General features: G+C 41.8%; 1 protein-coding gene across 7 annotated transcripts in view; it reads left to right on the forward strand.

Moving 5' to 3' along the window:
* The window catches only part of MYO5B (myosin VB), a 308,110-nt gene that overhangs the window by 123,023 nt on the left and 166,635 nt on the right, over positions 1–18,452 (forward strand). For all 7 annotated transcript variants that reach the window (XM_039841649.1, XM_039841646.1, XM_039841647.1 and 4 more), the window contains exons 3-4: positions 8,239–8,410; positions 11,614–11,758. In XM_039841649.1, the coding sequence (XP_039697583.1) occupies positions 8,239–8,410; positions 11,614–11,758 (317 nt within the window). The remainder of the gene's footprint in view (positions 1–8,238; positions 8,411–11,613; positions 11,759–18,452) is intronic.

Raw genomic sequence — 18,452 nt, forward strand, 5'->3', positions numbered from 1 at the left:
ACTTGAGCGTACCGCTTGGTGAAACTGGAACAGTGAATTTGTTAAATGTTTCCACACCAAGAGGCCTTCGCCTCACCTTCACCTTCCTGGCAGGCTGTGTCTGCTAGCCTCCTCTTGGTTTTGAAGTGAGAAACAAAATTCCCGGCAGATGCAGTCATGTTTACCATGTTGAATAACTTCCCACCCCACGCCCAAAACAAAATGAAATTAGTTCACCCACTTGAATGGTGTATCTTCTCCAACAGATTTCATTTCAGTTGATCTTTTAAGTGGGCGGGTGTTTTTAAAGCATTGTAGGGAGGTAGTGAGGAACGGTCTGTGTTGCTAACGCAGAGCAGATGCTTGCTTCCCCCGCTGAAAATCCTGCCCTGTATGACTGATCCTGGCAGCTGCCCATGACCCTTCCCCCGCTCCCAAGTGGCCGGTCAGTACGTAATCAGAAGGGACACCTGGGGCTGGAGATGAGCAGCTCTCAGAAGAAATGAGCTCGGAATATCTGAGTGTCCAGGTTGCTCCTGGTTGCTGGGGTTTGTCCATTGCTGGCTCTGAGCTGTCCTTAGGAGCGACCCAGTTGAGCTGTGGACCAGAGGCAGGAGCACAGAAGTTGGATGGCCTGACTTCACGCTTGAAGAGAGAGCCCTCTGGAGCTGAAACCATCCTTGATATACCAGGCTGGCCAGAAAGTCTACCCCAGCAGCCCCTTTCCCCACCCTACCTGCTCCTCCCTCTGAAGTCCAAGAGTATAGGCTTAACTGCAGCAGCAAAGGATGAAAATGAATTAGTTCCCTTCTAGGGCAATTACGTCCCTAACTCTGGACGTCTGCCTTAACTGCCTGCGCACTCTGTTCAAGGTGGCTCCACTCCTCAGTGTCCCTCCAAGAGGTTTCTTTCCCCTGTTGCTTGCTTATTTACTTCTTTTTATTGTGGGAAAATGTACAAAATATAAAATTTACTATGTTAACCACTTTTAAGCGCAGAGTTCAGTGGCATAAAGTACAATCCCCCCCTTACCGGTGGTTTCATTTTCCGGGGTTTTAGTTACTTACGGTCAACTGTGATCTGAAAATGTTAAATGGAACATTCTAGAAATATGAGTTTTAAATTGCACGCTGTTGCGAGTAGCGTGATGAAATCTCACACCATCCTGCTCCATCCTGCTTGGGACGTGAATCATCCCTTTGTCCGGCGCATCCACGCTGTACACACTACCGGCCTGTTAGTCACTTAGTCACCATCTCCGTCATCAGATCAGTTATCAGAGAGAGCGAGCGAGGGAGAGACCACAGTCACGTAACTTTTAGTACAGTATCTTGTTATAATAGTTCTATGATATGTTAGTAATCTCTTAATGTGTCTAATTTATAAATTAAACTTTATCATTTTCATGTACATACAGGAAAAAAAACATAGTATATATAGGGTTCAGTACTGTCTGTGGTTTCAGGAACCCACTGAGGGTCTTGGAACACATCCCCTGCAAATTAGGGGGGCTGCTGTACTTGCATGGTGTGCAGCCATCACCACCGTCCATCTCCAAAACTCTTTTCTTCTTGCAAAACTGAAACTCTATTGAACAATAGCTCTCCCTTTCCCTGGCAATCTCTCTCCTACTTTCTGGCTCCGAGTTTGATTGTTCCAGGTAACTCATAGAAATGGAATCATACGATATTTGTCCTTTTGTGTCTGGCTTGTTTCACTTGGTACAATGTAAGATGTTTTATATTTAAGCCAGTGAGAAGGTGGGAAGCTTCTTGGGGGAGAAGGACAGTGTGTCTTCTCTTTTTCTCCCCACAGCTGTGCTGGGTACAAGGTGTCTCGCTCTGGCAACCCTTAGCACAGTACTGAGTTTTTAAACTGGATCAAGCCACTCAGCATGTGCACACCTTGGCGATAAATGTAACTTCCTCATTCTTTGCCTGGAGTGGAAGGAACTCTGCCTGGCAGGCCGGCTCTCCCGCCCCAACCTCCTATACAGGCTGCTTGGCTTCTGCCCTCTAGTGGCAGGGAACGGAACACTCACCCCCTTTCCATGGTCTCACATTTAAATTCTGCATCCCGTGTGCCTAGCCACCACCTTGATGGTGAGTGCTCTCTGCGTACAAGGCCCCGACTTAGTGTTCACGAGTGAGAGGAAGACGGAAATACGTAAGCTTTAAAAGGAGTAACATGCTCCACCTGTGTCTCGGCATATCCAGGCCCTCTACATTTACCATCGTCACCATTTTAAGTGTACAGGTCAGGGGCATAAAAAACAGTATAGGTAGGGTTCATTCCTGTGCCGCCACCACCACCATCCACCTCCAGGTTGACATCTGCCTACTTAATATCATCGACCTGTTCCCCTCCGGTAGTCATGATCTTTTCTTATCAGTTAGTATTATTTTGCCTGGCTGCTTCTGCTTGGAGGTGGGTGAAGCAGTCATTTTGCTCCCTTATCCCCCCGCCCCCCAGACATTGGGCAATGTCTGGCTACATTTTTGTTTGTCATGTCTGAGAAGGGAGGTTTGCTACTGGTATCTTGTGGGTAGAGAGCAGGGATGCTGGTAAGCACCTCATAAATTCAGCCGCCTCCTTCCTTGCTTCCCCAAGGAAAGAATTATCCAGTCCTGAATGAAAACGGTGCCAAGGCTGAGAAAGCCTCGTTTAGGCCCATAGAGGAAATGGTCTGGATAAACACCAAGTTCAACGCTAAACTGGGGTTCCATGATTCTAACAGAATGTGGGAGCCATGTTCCCTGCAATAAATTGAAATCAAAATATTAACTCTGACTCCATATTTTATGCTGCCGTAATTTTATTAAAACTTTTTGTTAATTCAATTAGCAAAATTCAGTTTGAATTTTATTAATTTAGACTTTTTAATTGTATATTTTAATTTATGGCCTTTTTCTTCCTTTAATTGCTTGCATCACCATTCATTCATTATCCATTATTAAAACAATTATTATCGAGCAATTATATGCTGGTGTCTGGTTATACAGCAGTGAAAATGGCACATGTGCACCTTTGTGGAGCTTTCAGTCTAACTTATAATGAATGTAACACACACACACACACACACACACACACACACACACACAAAAATATAGTTTAGAATACGAAAAGTTCAAGGCCAGGCGTCTTTAGAAGTCTACTGGAAATATGGTGAGCTACCTGACTCTGCCCCAATGCACCTTCTCTCTTTACTCCCCATCCCCACACTTGTTTTGAAACCCATTTGGGCAGTTCCCTCTGAGTTTCTGCTGACTTCCCAAAGCAGGAACACTTATCATGGCAGAAATGGTATCTAAATACTCTGCCACCCTCCTCATCCCCCTTGCAGTTAGGTGAGACCCCATGAGGACTTTTGTCCGGAAAGCTCTAGGTAGAATTGATGGATACCACTTCCAGAGAGCAGAGAAGAACTGATGGGAGTTTGTCAGGCTCTCCTTTCCACTGCCTGGTGAATGTGAAAGCTATATGTGGACATCAGAGTGACCCGTGGAGCAAAGCTTCCATACCAGCCAGCCTTGGGCACCTAGCGTGAGTGAGAGAAATCTTTGTGGTATTAAGCCGTGGAGGTTTCAGAGTTAATTTTTTACTTTCTCATAACCTAACCAATCTTTCCTAAGTAAGAAGTTTACATGAAGCAAAGAGTATTTTATTTTTCAAGTAATTAAGTTTAGGCCTGCGCTAAGTAGTAGGAGGGTAAGAATAAGAAGGTTCTTTTTAAGAGACATCTTTTGGGGGACTGGAGAAGATGGTGCTAAACTTAAACACAGAACTTTTACAGAGTAAGACACAGAAGAACTTTTATTCAGTAAATATTTGTGCTTTTAAAACACTCGGTTAGGACATAATGTAAAAGTCTTTTAATACAATGAGAGACCAGTCCTCTTATCCTGAGGTCTAAGAAAGTAATGGGCTCAGGGCCTCATCACAGTTGAGTTCGGTGAGTCTCAACTTTGGCTACACATTAGAACTCCCTGGTGAGTTCTTAAAAAAAAAAATCATAAAGCCAAGGTACCAGCCAGACCACTTAAATCTGAATTTGGGGATGGGACACAGTAGTGTGTCTTTTTATAAAGCTCCCCATGAAATTCCAAGGTACAGGAAAAGTTGAGAGCCACTGCTTGAGTTGGGTGCCATTTCCAGCGGAATATGATACATGAAGCTCCTCAGGGTCCCCTTGTTGCTGGTAACCATATTTTTACTGACTTGACTTTTCTCCATATCAGAAGATTTATGTGGGTAGAGTAGGAGAAGGAAATTAGCTTTCTTCACCTACCGTATATGATTACTATTAGCTTCAAATGTCTGTGTCGGGAGTTGTCATTCAAAGATCTTTGTTTTTTTTTTGCTGCAGTACCATGTAACATGGACTCGAATTGAGGGAAGGGAGAGGTCATGAATAAATTAGACTTTCTACTCAACTAATATTTTTTAAGCACCTACTAAATAGCATTGAATCGCATACCCACAGAGTTTAGGGCAATCTAGACCAGCACTGTCCAGTAGAACATTGTGCTTCAATGGAGTGTTCTCTCTGTATTGTCCAGTGCAGTAGTCACTAGCCACATGTGGCTACCGGGCTTTTGAAATATGGCTAATGTGACTGAGAAACTGAGGTTTTAATTGCATTTCATTTTAGCGAATTTAGCCATATGTGCTATCCAATTGGAGAGTACAGGTGCAGAGCAGTCCCCAAACCCCGTCCCTCCCTTTACATTCTCAAGTGCCGTCTAGTCCTGTATGCTAGTTGGGGGCCAGTTGGAGACCCCCATCTATTCCTGGTCTCAAGGGGTCTCCAAGGTCTAGTCTAGGTAAGTGACTGATCATTAATTTTGTGATGAGTGTTAACAGTTAACAGTCAATTTTACCTCCAAAGGCCCAGTTCTTACGTAGTGATGTCTTTTGTGCCCGAAAGTCCATGGTCCCTGATCACATCATAAACGCTTAGATTTCAAATAAAACCATGTTAGCCATAAATGTTTTTGATGTTAGTGGCAGTGTTAGAATCAAATTCCTGTTAAAGGAAAAAAAAAAATCCTCAAATCTTTCATTCTCTCCTCCCCTCTGGATACACACACCAAGGAATCTGTAGCTTTGAATGCTGAGTTGGCAGCTCTGCCTCTTTTCTGCTGCTCTGGACATTTTTACTCTTTATCAGTTTTACTGTAACCAATACCAGTAGCTTATTTGTGGACCGTGTTTTCACAAAATTGCATATGCATTTTCCTCTGCATGCTTTTGGGAGAGCCTTTTGTGGGGGAGATTCATCTAAGAAAAGATGAAATGCCAGCATTTCTGCTTCAGTGTTTAAAGACACTGGGCTCAGATCCCAGCTTTCCAATCTGAAAACCGAGGGGTCAGCTAGGTGGGCGCTGCAGTTTTGCAATTGGCTGTTCCCTGCGCTGCTTACTGCGGTGGGGTGGACAGCCAAGGGGGAGATGCAGAGCAGATGAGCTCCTACGGGGGAGGGACTTCTTTAGAATGCCTTTAGAATGCCTCGGCGGGGAGGTCTGGTTAGAGTCCCAGTGATACCACTAACTCAGCAGGAGGTGAAGGGGTCATGCGCTCTAGAATACGATGAAATAAAAATCAATTTTCAGCACTCCATTTCCCCTTGTTTCTCACCTTTCGGAAGTTTTGTCAGCATCATGTTCATGATAGTTGTTTCCTGGCCTCCTCTATGGAGTAAATTTGATATAAATAAAAGAACTTTTCACAGAAAGAAAAGAGCCTTGATTAATACATAAAAAAGAAAAACCAACAACAGGAAACTGACAAAGTTGAAAACCTCACTAACATAGATGACCATTGCTGTTTTGTGTGGCTTTTACTCCAGACAGACCTTGATATACAGTTTTAAATAAATGGAATCTTATATTTCATTCTGTAACACACTTTTTCTTAGATTCAGCAGAATGCTGTGGGTAGCTGCCTGACTGTAAATATAGGCCTATGGCATGTTTTACTTTGATATTTATAGCTTCAGCGAGTCAGTATCTTTGCTAGTTTATAAGACTGTCTCCTGAGGCCAACGAAGAGCATATCCACAAAAAGTTCTGACTAGGTGTTGCCAGCTGCCCTCAGAAAGGGTAAATCAGTCTGAACCAAAAAAGCAGTGGACCTGTTTGCACACACCCTTCCTAGTTAGGGTCTTATTTTCATACCTTTGCTTATCTGATGGATATTAGTGCTAATAACCCTCGTTCGCATCGTTTTGTTTAATGGTCAAGTTGAATAGTTTTTCATTTGTAGTTATTATTTTGTGACTTGTAGCCTATGCACAATTTTTTGTCGAGGCGTAGATTTTGCTTTGATTTCTTAAAACTTTTTGGATATTAAGATTATTAAGTCTGTCATGTACTGTAGAATTAATGTCCCCTCCTCCAGTTTTACTCTGCATATGCTGTGTTTTATGATGGTTTTAATATTCTGTATTATGGTCAAATTAATATTTTCCAACATTATTCTGGCTTTTGCTCTGTCCTTTAAAACTAATTTCTTCCAAAACTTTTACAGATATTTGCCCACACTTTTTTTAATGCTTTTGTTTTCCGTTCTGGTTTTAATTTTCACATTTGTTTAATCTACAATTTATTTTGGTGTGAGGAGTGAGAATAGAACACTGGCCCAGTATTTTTTATAAATGGCTGCTGGTTTATCTACCACTATTATTTGGAAAATTCCTTCTAACCATTTATTTGCAATTTTAATGTTATCATGAACAAATTTTCCATATGTGCCTGCTATTGCATTTTATTTATCTGTGTCTATTTTAGTACTATTACCGTAGTACTTTAATTGCCGGCTTTAATAATATACCTTAAGATCTGGTAGTACAGTTTTGCTAAGAGTGGGATGGGAGGGGACATTGATATTTATATTCTCTTAAAATTTGACTGTTATCTTAGTAAATTAAGGCTGTGTCCATAGAATTTTGTGAAAGGCTCGCATAGAGTAGTTATTCTTAAATAATGAGCCTTGAGCCACCTGTATCAGAACTACTTAGGAATTTTTAAAAATTCAGGTTCCTGAGCCCCACCCAGAGTTCCCGAACATAAGTCACATTTGGGAAACTGTTTTTACAAACTCTCATGATTCTTTTTTTTTTTTAACATAATTTATTTTTATTTCGTCCAAATATGCTTTCTTTTCAATGATTCTTTTTTAAAAAAAATTTTTTATTATGGCAACATTAGTTAACGAAATCCAGTAAGTTTCAGGTGTACAATTCAACAGTAAGACGTGTGTGTGTGTGTGTGTGTGTGTGTGTGTGTGTATACACATACACATCTATATATGTTGCATTGTGTGTTCACTGCCCTAGTTAAGATTTCTTTTCTATCACCATATATTTGTTTTTTACCCCATCTACACTTCTCCTCCCACCCTCTGGTAACCACTAGTCTATTATCTATGTCTGTGAATCTCTGTTACTCAGATAAAACATGATAAGTAGCAGCCAAGTTCCTCTTGTTTAAATGTTTAAAAACACCACCACCATCTTTTTTATTAATTGTTTATACATGTTTGTACACACATAATCAAAGTTATAAATATATCCTGTCAATAAATTTATGTAGCCCAAGTGCTGTTGAGTACAGAGATAATACCTTGCATTTGAGATTTGAATTTAAGATGTGTAGTCATACTCCCTGATTACACACACACACAGACACACACACACACCCACCCACCCTCAAGCTCCTGTTATACTTTAGGTCAAAGTAAAATCATTACCCTAGAGTAACTTGCAGTTAGGTTGTAAAAAATTTATGTACATCTTGAGGGCTGTTATGGAGGGCAATTTATTGCAAGGTAATCCAAATAAAAGGTGAGTGCATTGGTTGATGGGAAGACCAGCATGAAATGGGGCAAAGCAGAGGAGGTTTCCTGGATGGGAGAAAGAACAGTACTTCTGTTGCAACTAGAATTAAAGACTTGGTAAGTATCCTTTCATTGAGAAGCAGTAGAATGCTTTATTAATCTAGTTGTGCTTCCTGAATTTCTCGTATCATTCAGTCTTTTACCTTGATACACTGGGATCATGTTAGCAGCAAAATTTCCACCTGGGCTGGTTTCTTATGGCAACACCGCTATTTTGTTCAGTTTGCCTTTCTTTAAAACGTGGTATTTATCTTCGTCACTTATGATCTGCTTAGGATAGTGATCCTAGCCAACAAGACAGGAATTGAATACAAGCTAAATGTTTCATAACTCTGCTTTTTTGTGTCTGTTACTTGCATTTAGATTCGGGAATACCCCATTGATGTCCAAAGCAACCAGCTGCCCTTCTTGCGGAATCCAGATATCTTGGTGGGAGAAAATGACCTGACTGCCCTTAGCTATCTACACGAGCCTGCAGTTTTGCACAATTTAAAGGTCCGTTTCCTGGAGTCGAACCATATCTACACTTACTGTGGTAAGTGAGGGGCATCTAATAGCTGCGTGGGTTTGAAAGTGCTTACAATCTTCAGACTTTATGTGTTAAACTCCGGTGGTTAAGACTCCTACTTGCAGTCTCATTTATAAGTATCTCTCATCTGAGATCCTTGAAAGGTTTTTAATCAGTGAATGTGGCTTCATTACATTGCCCTACATCTTTGTGGGATGATTGGTGTTAATCACAGCTCAACCAGGGAAGAAGTGGGCTACACTGTGTGGCTTTTCTGGCTTAGGCAACAGCCCTGGAGTCTTAGGGGAGTGATGTCCTAGCTCGGGCATCTGCTCTCACCACCGAGCGCAGTCCTGTATGTGTATTCGAGTTTCCTGCTTGAGAAAGGGATGCCTTTTTCTCTGACCCTCTCACTCACCCATGTACAAACATGGTGCATGATGAACATTTGTCAAATTCACGAGCAGAAGCCACGACAAATGCTGTAAACCAGAAGTCTTAAAATTCCTTCATACTCGTTTTTCTTAAAATTTCTCAATAATCCATGTTTCAAATTGGGTGTTTCTTTTTTAGAGTATTGTTAAATGGTATGGTAAAAACACGAACACTATAAACGTACATGTTTATCCAGACACTTCAGCTGTTCAGAGTGGTGGACGTAGCACAGAATCCTATTTCATTAAGAAGCACTCGTTTCTTCCCAAGTGTGTGACCTCAGAGAAGAATATCAAAATTTGAATTGAATGCGACAAGAATTAGGGTTTTATACAACTTAAGAAACCAGCAGAATGCGAGGCTGTTCTTAAGGGAACTCTCCAAGTCATTACCCATATCAAGTAGACATTGTCAGAGCCCTGTGTCTTATTTTTCAGAAAAACTTCCATCTGAAGGGAACTTCAGATGTTGGGTGTCATCTTCCTCTCTTTGCCCTTTACTTGGTTTATTATGTTTCCTCTCTCTCTGTCTCATTTTTTTTTCCTTTTAAGTAGATTTTACTTTTTAAGGCAGTTTTAGGTTCATAGCAACATCGAGTGGAAAATGCAGAGATTTCCCATATACCCGCTTCTGCCACACATGCATGGCCGCCTCAGCTGTCAAAATTCTGCTCAAGAGGGATACATTTGTTATAATTGATGAATCCACAATGACACATCATTGTCACTCAAAGTCCATAGTTATATTAGGGTTTATTACTCTTGGTGTTGTACATCCTATGGGTTTGGGCAAAACCATAATGACATATATCTACCATTATGGAATCATAGCAGTGGTTTCACCGCCCTAAAAGTCATCTGTGCTATGCCTGTTCATCCATCTCTTCCCATTAACCCTTGGCAACCACTGATCTTTTAGACTATCTCCATAATTTTGCCTTTTATAGAAGACAAAATTCTGTGGTTGGAAACACAGTGAGTAGCCTTTTCAGACTGACTTCTTTCACTTCGTAATATGCACTTAAGTTTCCTCTATGTCTTTTTATATCTTGATAGTTCATTTCTTTTTAGTGCTGAATAATATTCTACTGTGTGGATGTAATACAGTTTATTTACCCATTCACTTATCGAAGGACATCTTAGCTGCTTCTAAGTTTTGGCAATTATGAATAAAGCTGCAGTAAACATCTATGTGCAGGTTTATGTAAGGATATAAATTTTCAGTTCCTTTGGATAAATACCAAGGAGTGTGAATGCTGGATCACATGCCATGAGTATGTTTAGTTTTGTAAGAAACTGTCAAAGCGGCTGTACCATTTTGCATTCCCACCAGCAGTGAATGAGAGTTTCTGTTGCTTCACATCCTCATCATTTGGTGGTGTCAGAGTTCTGGATTTTGGCCATTCTACTAGGCATGTAGTGGCATCTATTAGTGTCTTAATTTGCATTTCCATAATGATATATGATGAGGCGCATCTTTTCAGGTGCTTATTTGCCATCAGTATATCTTCTTCGGTGAGCTGTCTGTTTAGATCTTTTGCCCATTTTTTAATTGACGGTTTATTTCCTTGTCATCAAATCTTGAGTTCTTCGTATATTTTGGATAATAGTCCTTTATCAGATATGGTTTTTCCAAGTATTTCTCCCAGTCTGTGGTTTTTCTCATTCTTTTGAGTGTGCCTTTCTTCAAACACCACAAGGGAACACAATACAAGAGGTTTCCTATCCTGGCAGTGACCTTCCCATTTCTGTCTTTTCTTCCACATGACTGGAAAAGCTCATATTTCTTGAAGGCCAGTCAATAGTTTTCTTGACATCGAGAATATGTGCCTATGTGAAAGAAAAAGGTATGGATTTCTGTCTTGTCTCGAAGATTGAATTTGTATTTTTTCTTTTTATATTTTCAAATATCTATTTACCTTGCTCTTCCTTAAAAGAATATCTGAAAGGTTAGAAGATTTACCGATTCTTCAATCACTGTGTATTTCTCGAGTCTATTATTGCAGCGCATCCTTTTGGGGACATAAGATGAAAAAAAATGGTGAAATGAAAGATAATACATGATATAATGTGATATGAGATAATAAGAAATAGCTAACACTCTGGGCTTACTATGCAAAGTGCTGGGCTAGGTGTTCTCATTCTCTATTAATCATTTTATTCTCAAGATAATCCAGGTAAATGCAATTATGCCCATTTTACAGGCCGGAAAATGGAGGTACTCAGAGGTTAAGTAATTTGCCTTAGTCACCCAGTTAATAACTGGTTGAGCCACGATTTAACTTTAAGATGTGTACATCGTACTCCTTGTCTACAAGTTATTTGTATTTTAGTTACGATAACCCATACTCAAATGAAAAATTAAGTCTTTTTACTAGATTTTAATTCCGAGATGGCTTTTTAAGCCTAATTCCTGTTAGCAGAGTTAAGTATCCTCTTTTCTCTGGTCCTGAAACACTTTGCACATATCTGTTTTATGAATTCAATTTGTTGAACATTTATATGCAAGATGCACATGTGTGTGTGTGTGTGTGTGTGTCTGTGTCTGTGTCTGTGTGTGTGCTTATTTCATGCTTAGAGTATTTAGAGGCCTACCCTGTCATTCTCTTCTCTACCTGGGCCTAGCCCTGTGCCTGGTAAACACATAGATATGTCTTGCTTTAGTTGAGTGATTGGTTGTGACTCATCCTGTTACCCTGTCATTCTTTAATTTTGATGCATATGAACGAGGCCTTTAAAAGCTGACACCAGGTGGCCATTGTACTACCAGAGTCTGACTGCACTGTCTGTTTGCAGGTATTGTGCTTGTTGCCATTAATCCTTACGAACAGTTGCCAATCTATGGACAAGATGTCATCTATGCCTACAGTGGCCAAAACATGGGGGATATGGACCCCCACATCTTTGCTGTGGCAGAAGAAGCATATAAGCAGATGGCCAGGTAAGAATCACCACAGCCCAGATGTCTTCCTGGGTAGTCGGGACAGAAAGGGGAGTTTCTGTCTTCCTTTGCTGCTCTTGCTCGATGGCGGCAATGGTGGCTCTAGAGGAAAGAACTTAGAAACAAAACCAGCCCAGGTTCTATTTCTTAGCACATTTCCTCATGTCTTCATCTTATTCTGATGAACTGAAACCTAGGCTTGGAGACCAGTGTCTCTTGAGACTTATTTCATTGTTTCAGCAGAACAATAAATGCCTAGCATTTCATCTCTCTTTGAATTTTTGGGGGGCCTCTCTCCTCCCCTCCTGGTGTAATGAGTCCATTTTATAGCATCGCCATTCACTTTACAGATTTCACTGAAGGCTCCCTTTTGAAGGAACCAGGGCTCTTAGAGAGCTTCTTGAGATGTCAAGCATTCGGGGTTGAAATAGAAATTTTGAATTACTAGTCATGCATAGACAGTATTTTGGGTTTTCTCCTGGAAGTGGATTTTTGTTTAGGCACATAAGTAGATCTCATTTTTGCTTTTTTTTCCCCCCCACAAGCTCTGAAGGATAGGTACAGGTTATTTCCTCAGAAGACAGGCTAGGCGATTGTATTAGTCAGGATTCTCTAGAAACAACAAGAACAAATGAAGAAGAGGGGGGAAGGGGAAGGGGGGGAGGGGAGGGGGAGGAGGAGGAAGGGAGGAAGGGGGAGGGGAGAAAGCAGGGGAAGGGGGTGGATGATTTTTAAGGAATTGGCTCAAGGCTGGCAAGCTGGAGACCCATGGAAGAATTGATGTTACATTTTAAGTCTGAAGGTCATCTACTGGCAGAATTATCTCTTTGGGGGAAGTCACTGTTTTCTTCATGCGGCCTTCAACTGATTGGATGAGGCCCACCAATATTGTGGAGGGTAATCTGCTTTACTCAAAGTCTGCTGATTTAAATGTTAATCTCATCTAAAAAATACTTCACCAGAATTATCTAGACGAGTGTTTGCCATATGTCTGAGTACTGCAGCCTAGCCAAATTGACACATAACATTCACCACCACAGTGTTGGTCTTGAGCTTTTCAGGCATAACGTAGGGAAAGATAGTTTTACCAAAGTTTCAGTGGAAATTCATATTCCAGTTAACACTGAAATGCTGGATAATTTCAGCCAACTCTTCCTGCCACCTCCAGAGAACATCTTGTGGAGGTAGCAGCATTCGTTGTAAAGTCCTTTGGGTGAGTGCTGAGGGGCTGCGTAGGCTAATTTAGTGAGAGAAGTGAGTAATTTCTGTGAGAGGAGAATCCCATTTAAGGTGGGCTGTTTATTCAGTGAATTTATGGGTAAATTTTCAGTCCAATTAAATTTGAGGGAACATTGTTTTATAGGCTTCCTTACTGATTTATGTTTTATTGCTGGCTGTGGAGATCTGTATTTAAAAAGTCTGCTTCATTATACTTGTACAGTGACCATATTCAAAATAAGCAGTGATTGGAGAACTAAGCAATTTAAAAATTGAGTGATCTATAACCATTTTATTTCTCCAAAATGTGATAAGAGACTGTGGCGCTAAAATGATTGCAATGTTTGACCGCCCACATGCCATAAAAAGGACCACATACTATATTAATCTGCTATCAAGACTTGACTAAGAGTCACTTATCTTGGTGTAACCTACTGATGCATACCTCATAACTGAAAGTGTGGTTCAAGGTCATATCGTGTGGAGAGCCGACTGAGTTTGAATGTGTTGCAGCCCCTGGCCCTGCTCATGTATTACTGTTGGAGGTCAAGCATATGGCGCAGTGGAGGGAGACCTGGGGTCTGGACAGGCTTCTGTGCCTTGGGAGAATCATTTAAGCTGAGTCTTCATTTGCTTCATCTGAAGACGACTGTCTTTCCTCCTTTATGGGATGGTTTCTTTATGGTTCTAAAACAGAAGGTCAGTGTGGCTTGGTTCTGATGACTTCCTGCCGTGCTGGAAGTTCTGGCAGCTCTCTGACACTTTCATGGATCGCACTGGTATCTGATTGTTTTCCATACCCATTCTCTTCTCTTCGCCAGTTGCACTTAGACGTGTAAGAAATTTTCTGTTCTTTATCAAATACTTCTTGAAATCCACCTATAGCTTTGAGAATCTCCTACTCTCCAGCTTTATTCACACCGTAGGTCCTCTTGACTAGGTGCGTCCATTCTTCCCTCCCACGCCTGAAGCTGGGCCCATGGTTATTCTGACTTTGGTCGTTTCACTTGTTTGGGTCCTTATTCTCACTCATTAGAGGGGAGGGGATGTGGGCATCCGGGGTGGTGGTGATCTGATCTCGTCTAAAGTAATAATGCATTTGACAATTAAGGGGTTTGACTGTTAAAAATGGATCAGGAATTGCTTCCTTATGGCTTTTCTTTAAGGTTAATGGTCGTTTTACCTGCTGAGACCCAGGATGTAGCCCAATAATTTTGCTGAAATTCTTAAGCAGTTTTTGCTCATGAACATGGGTTAGAAGTGTAAAACCAGCACATGAGGCCACAGGAGAGAGCTATTTTTGAACGTTCTGTTGTCAGCATCTCAAGGTTTCTGTTATTGACCCGAGAGATGCATTAGAAGCTCCAACAGAATCTTTGCTGTGCAAGGAAAGAGGAGACCCATTGGTCAAATGCGAGGAAAATTTTGCTGCATTTCCAATATGGGCCTTTTCTGTCAATTTCAAATGCCGGAACACATTCATTTAACAGTACTTGGCCAACTTTGTGTTGTGCTCTTCCTGACTCATCAGTAGTTGTTGAAATAATTATGGGATTCAAGTAGCCATGACCTAACACAGTGTGCTTTGAATCTGAGCTTCTGTAACAGCTGGGATAAAGTAAAGGGAATGAGAAGCTAAAGTTAAAGACCGCCAGTCTTTAGAGATGCAATTGGCCTTGGACTCAGCAATTCTTTCTCTTGATTTGCTGGGGACTGGGTTTTTTTGATGTGGCTCACAGTGGTGGGGGGAGGACTCTCCATGTCTTGATTTTTGTATGTGGATGGGTGGAGGGTGACTCTTGTCAAAGCTTGAGGGGATAAATACAGATCTTCATCCCCATCCTGAGAGCTCTTGCAGAGTCTTCCTGTGCTGGAGGAAAGGAAGAGGAGGAAAACGAAAAGATTTGTTGAACTCACCAAGTCTAGACTTGTGAGTAAATGGGGATTCACAGTTAAGAATGTTCAAATAGTACGAAACATCAAATTCTTGAATTCTGTCCTTTGCATGAGAACATATAGTTCCTTGTGAGAAAGGGGACTGACCTCTCCTGCGAACTTCTTTCCTTCTAATTTTCCCTCCAAGTCTGAGATCCCAAATCCTCTCTCCCTCATTTTTACTCTAGCCTCAGCTCCTATGTTAAATCGTATCAGTGAACCTTTGTGAAGTGTCAGTTATTTGCTAGGTTCCTTACTGAACACTAAGAAATGTAAGACCCCACTTAAGGAGCTGACAGGAGCTGGTTGGAGAGAGAAGACATCAGTAGACCAGAAAGCCCATAACTACAGGAAATGTAAATAGAAGCCATGCCTGCGGTCATTTGAATTGAGTTCAGAGATGTGACTGTCATAGATGGTCCAGGAAAACTGTAGGATTTAAGCTGCATCTTGATGGATACATAGAGTGAGAAGAATGCATCTAGATGGGTAGAATAGAGTGATTGTGCCCTTTGAAGTGGGGCCTTAAAGGACATGGTCACAAAACCCCAATGACAATACTGTTTCACGTTCATTAGGCTGTCGGTGATCGAAAAGACATAAAAGCAAATGTTGGCAAGGATGTTGATAAATTAGAATCTTCACACACTGCTACTTAGGATGTAAGTTGGTGCAGGTGCTTTGTAAAATATTCTGGTAGATCTTCAAAAGGTAAAACGTATAGAGTTATCACGTGACCAAGCAATTTCACTCTTAAATATACTCAAGAGAAATGAAGACATAAGTTCATGCATAAACTTAATACACGAGTATTCATAGCAGTATTATTTACAATAGTCAAAAGGTGAAAACAGTCTAAATATCCTTCAGTTTTTGGATAGATAAACAAAATGTGGTATATTCATACAATGGAATATTATTTGGCCAATAAAAGGAACAGAGTGCTGATACATTCTCCCACAGGGATGAACCGTGAAAACTAAGTGAAAAGCCAGACACAAAAGACCACATATTGTATGATTCCATTTTTATGAAATATCCAGAACAAGTGAATCTATAGAAACAGAAAGTGGATTTGTGGTTGCCTAAGGCTGAAGGTTTGAGGGGAAATGGTGAATGATTGCTTATGGGTGTGTTTTTTGGGGGTAGGGGATGATGAAAATGATCTAAAATTGTGGTGGTGGATGCACAGCTCTGCCAACGTACTGATACCCTTTGTGTACTTTAAATGGCTGAATTGTGTGTGGCGTGAATGATATCAAAAAAAGCTATTATAAACAAAGGCATGGTCAGGGAATAGCACCTAGGAAAGTTTAACCTGCGTGGCGAGTGAGTCTGGGGGAGAGTTGTGGGCTGTACAGTCAGAGACAGAGTGGGCCAGACTGTAGAGGCCTGTGAAGGCTGGGATGAACTTTGGGAGAAAAGTGTATTTGTTAACGAAGGGTACAAACATGGTCAAATGAGTTTGGGAACCCTGGATTGATCAAATGAAGCATCTTCCTTTACGGCAGGGCTTCTCAGAGCAGTTATTTGACATGCATTCCGAATCTCCAAGGTGGGGGGATGCATAATGCTGGGTTCGCAAATCATATTTAGACGCAAAACTGTGTTCAAGTATCTCAGGGGACTAATGTTCTGTGCAGCAATGCTGGCCTAGAACATCTCACGACTGTCAAGTGAGATTTGTTATCCCCACCTTGCAGGTGAGGGAGGAGGAGACTTACGGATGTCGAACAATTCTCCACGGGTGTGAAGATAGTAAATGGGGGGAGCTGGAATTCAGCCCCAGCCTGTTGGCTGAGGAGCCATGCTGCCTCCCTCAGTGGTGTTTGCTGTCTGGTCAGGTGATCTTCCCAGAACAGAGCAGACTCTGGTGCTCCGGGCATCACGAAGGTCCAGGGATAGACCTTTCCCTTGAATGATTCAAAGGGTCTAAGGTTCTGCAGTGAGGCTAGAGGTTCAGTGCATTTTTCTAGCTTTGCTGGTGGGATTGGGTCAACTTATTGGGCTGGCTGGGTCTGATCCCTTTTTTGAGCTGTTTATTTTTCTGAAAGAGAGTGGGGATGCTGCAAAGCAGATTTATTTGCTCAGGTAGCCAAGGTAATTGAGCACACACATTTCCATCTGGCTCTGCTATGTTGCCAAGCTGTGACTAATAGTGAAAGATGGGGCTGCAGTTGCCTGGGATCCTGAGAGAGGAGTGTGCAGCTAGGTACACCTGTGGCACGGGGCCGGATGATGACAAACGGACCCTTGTGGGTGGGAGCGTTCTTCAAGATAGGGAGGAGGTCCTGGAGAGAGAAGGCCTGTGCTCACTGTGGGGTGGTGGGGTCTAATTTATCAACCCTGGTTGGGTCCCCAAATTAAGTATCTTGCTCGATTTGGGTCTCCACAAGCATGAAGAGATTGGAGAGAATTTGAAGGCCTTCTAGGGGAGCAGTATGGAAATGAGTGTCCATAGTGAAAAAGGTACTCTGACCACCCCCCCCAAAACAAACAAACAAACAAACAAATGATAGAAACACTTTGGTAAACAGGAAAAGGAGTTTAAGGATGATGGTGTGAGTGGAAATGAGAGGCTGGCCTCTGTTGACAGTAGCACCGAAAGCGAGCATGTCGGCCCCCCTCAGAGCAAGGAGAGAAACTCCTGACTGTGGAAGTGCATTGCAGAAGGGAGAAGAAATGAGGAAGCTCTGCATTTTCTATTTCTGGAGGTTAAAGAAAATGGAACTGACAACTTTATCATCCTAGTCATAGGGATGGAATACTCGGGTCGGATACACGGGAGCGGACTCTGGACTCTCTAGGATCTCGGAGGCTGCAGACTGTTTGGAACTTGAATCTTTGGGAAAGCATTTTTAAAAAGAATTATCATAGGTGACCTAAATTTACTTTGCTTTGAGATCAGGTTTTAACTAGACCAATGTCAGTTTCCTCCTCACTTTCTGACGTACGGTGGTTTGTCGTTCAGGGTGGTTGTGCAGTTTGGAGGGCATTCAGGATGTGGAGAGTTTTCTGACGGAGCCTCATGTTCTCAGTGAGAGAACATCATCGTGCCAATGGGAGGGAAGCCTGATTTTGTTTTCTGTAAGTCGTTTGCTGTACGCGAGTGCCCAGGGGTCTGTCCCTGGCAGTGTTGTCTCATGTACCTACGGTGTGTGTGCAGACAAACCCTTTGGCCTTTGTGGTCCTCAGTATCCCCACCCTTTAAGGGAGCATCGACTCTGCCTCAGAGAGGGACTTGGACCCAGCGAGAAGTCATGAGGAACCTTGAAAAGCCGTTGAGCACTGTAGAAACGTGGGGCGTGGATGTTACAGCTGACAGATTCGTCGGCTGTGGTTGAGTACAGTGACTGTTGGACTCACTGGGGAGATCAGTGATTAGGGAGCAGTGACTTGCTGAATTTTTACAGTAAATTCTGAAACCATGACTTCTGTCAGCCCTCAGTTTTGAATGAAGTTTTGGTTTCCTTCCCATTCATTAAGCTTTCAAGTCAAGACCAGGTTGCTTTAGGACAAAGTATAGGAGATGCTCAAGATG

The sequence above is a fragment of the Pteropus medius genome, unplaced genomic scaffold (genome assembly GCF_902729225.1).
Source record: "Pteropus medius unplaced genomic scaffold, Ma_sr-lr_union100, whole genome shotgun sequence".
In the NCBI taxonomy this organism is placed as follows: Eukaryota; Metazoa; Chordata; class Mammalia; order Chiroptera; family Pteropodidae; genus Pteropus; species Pteropus medius.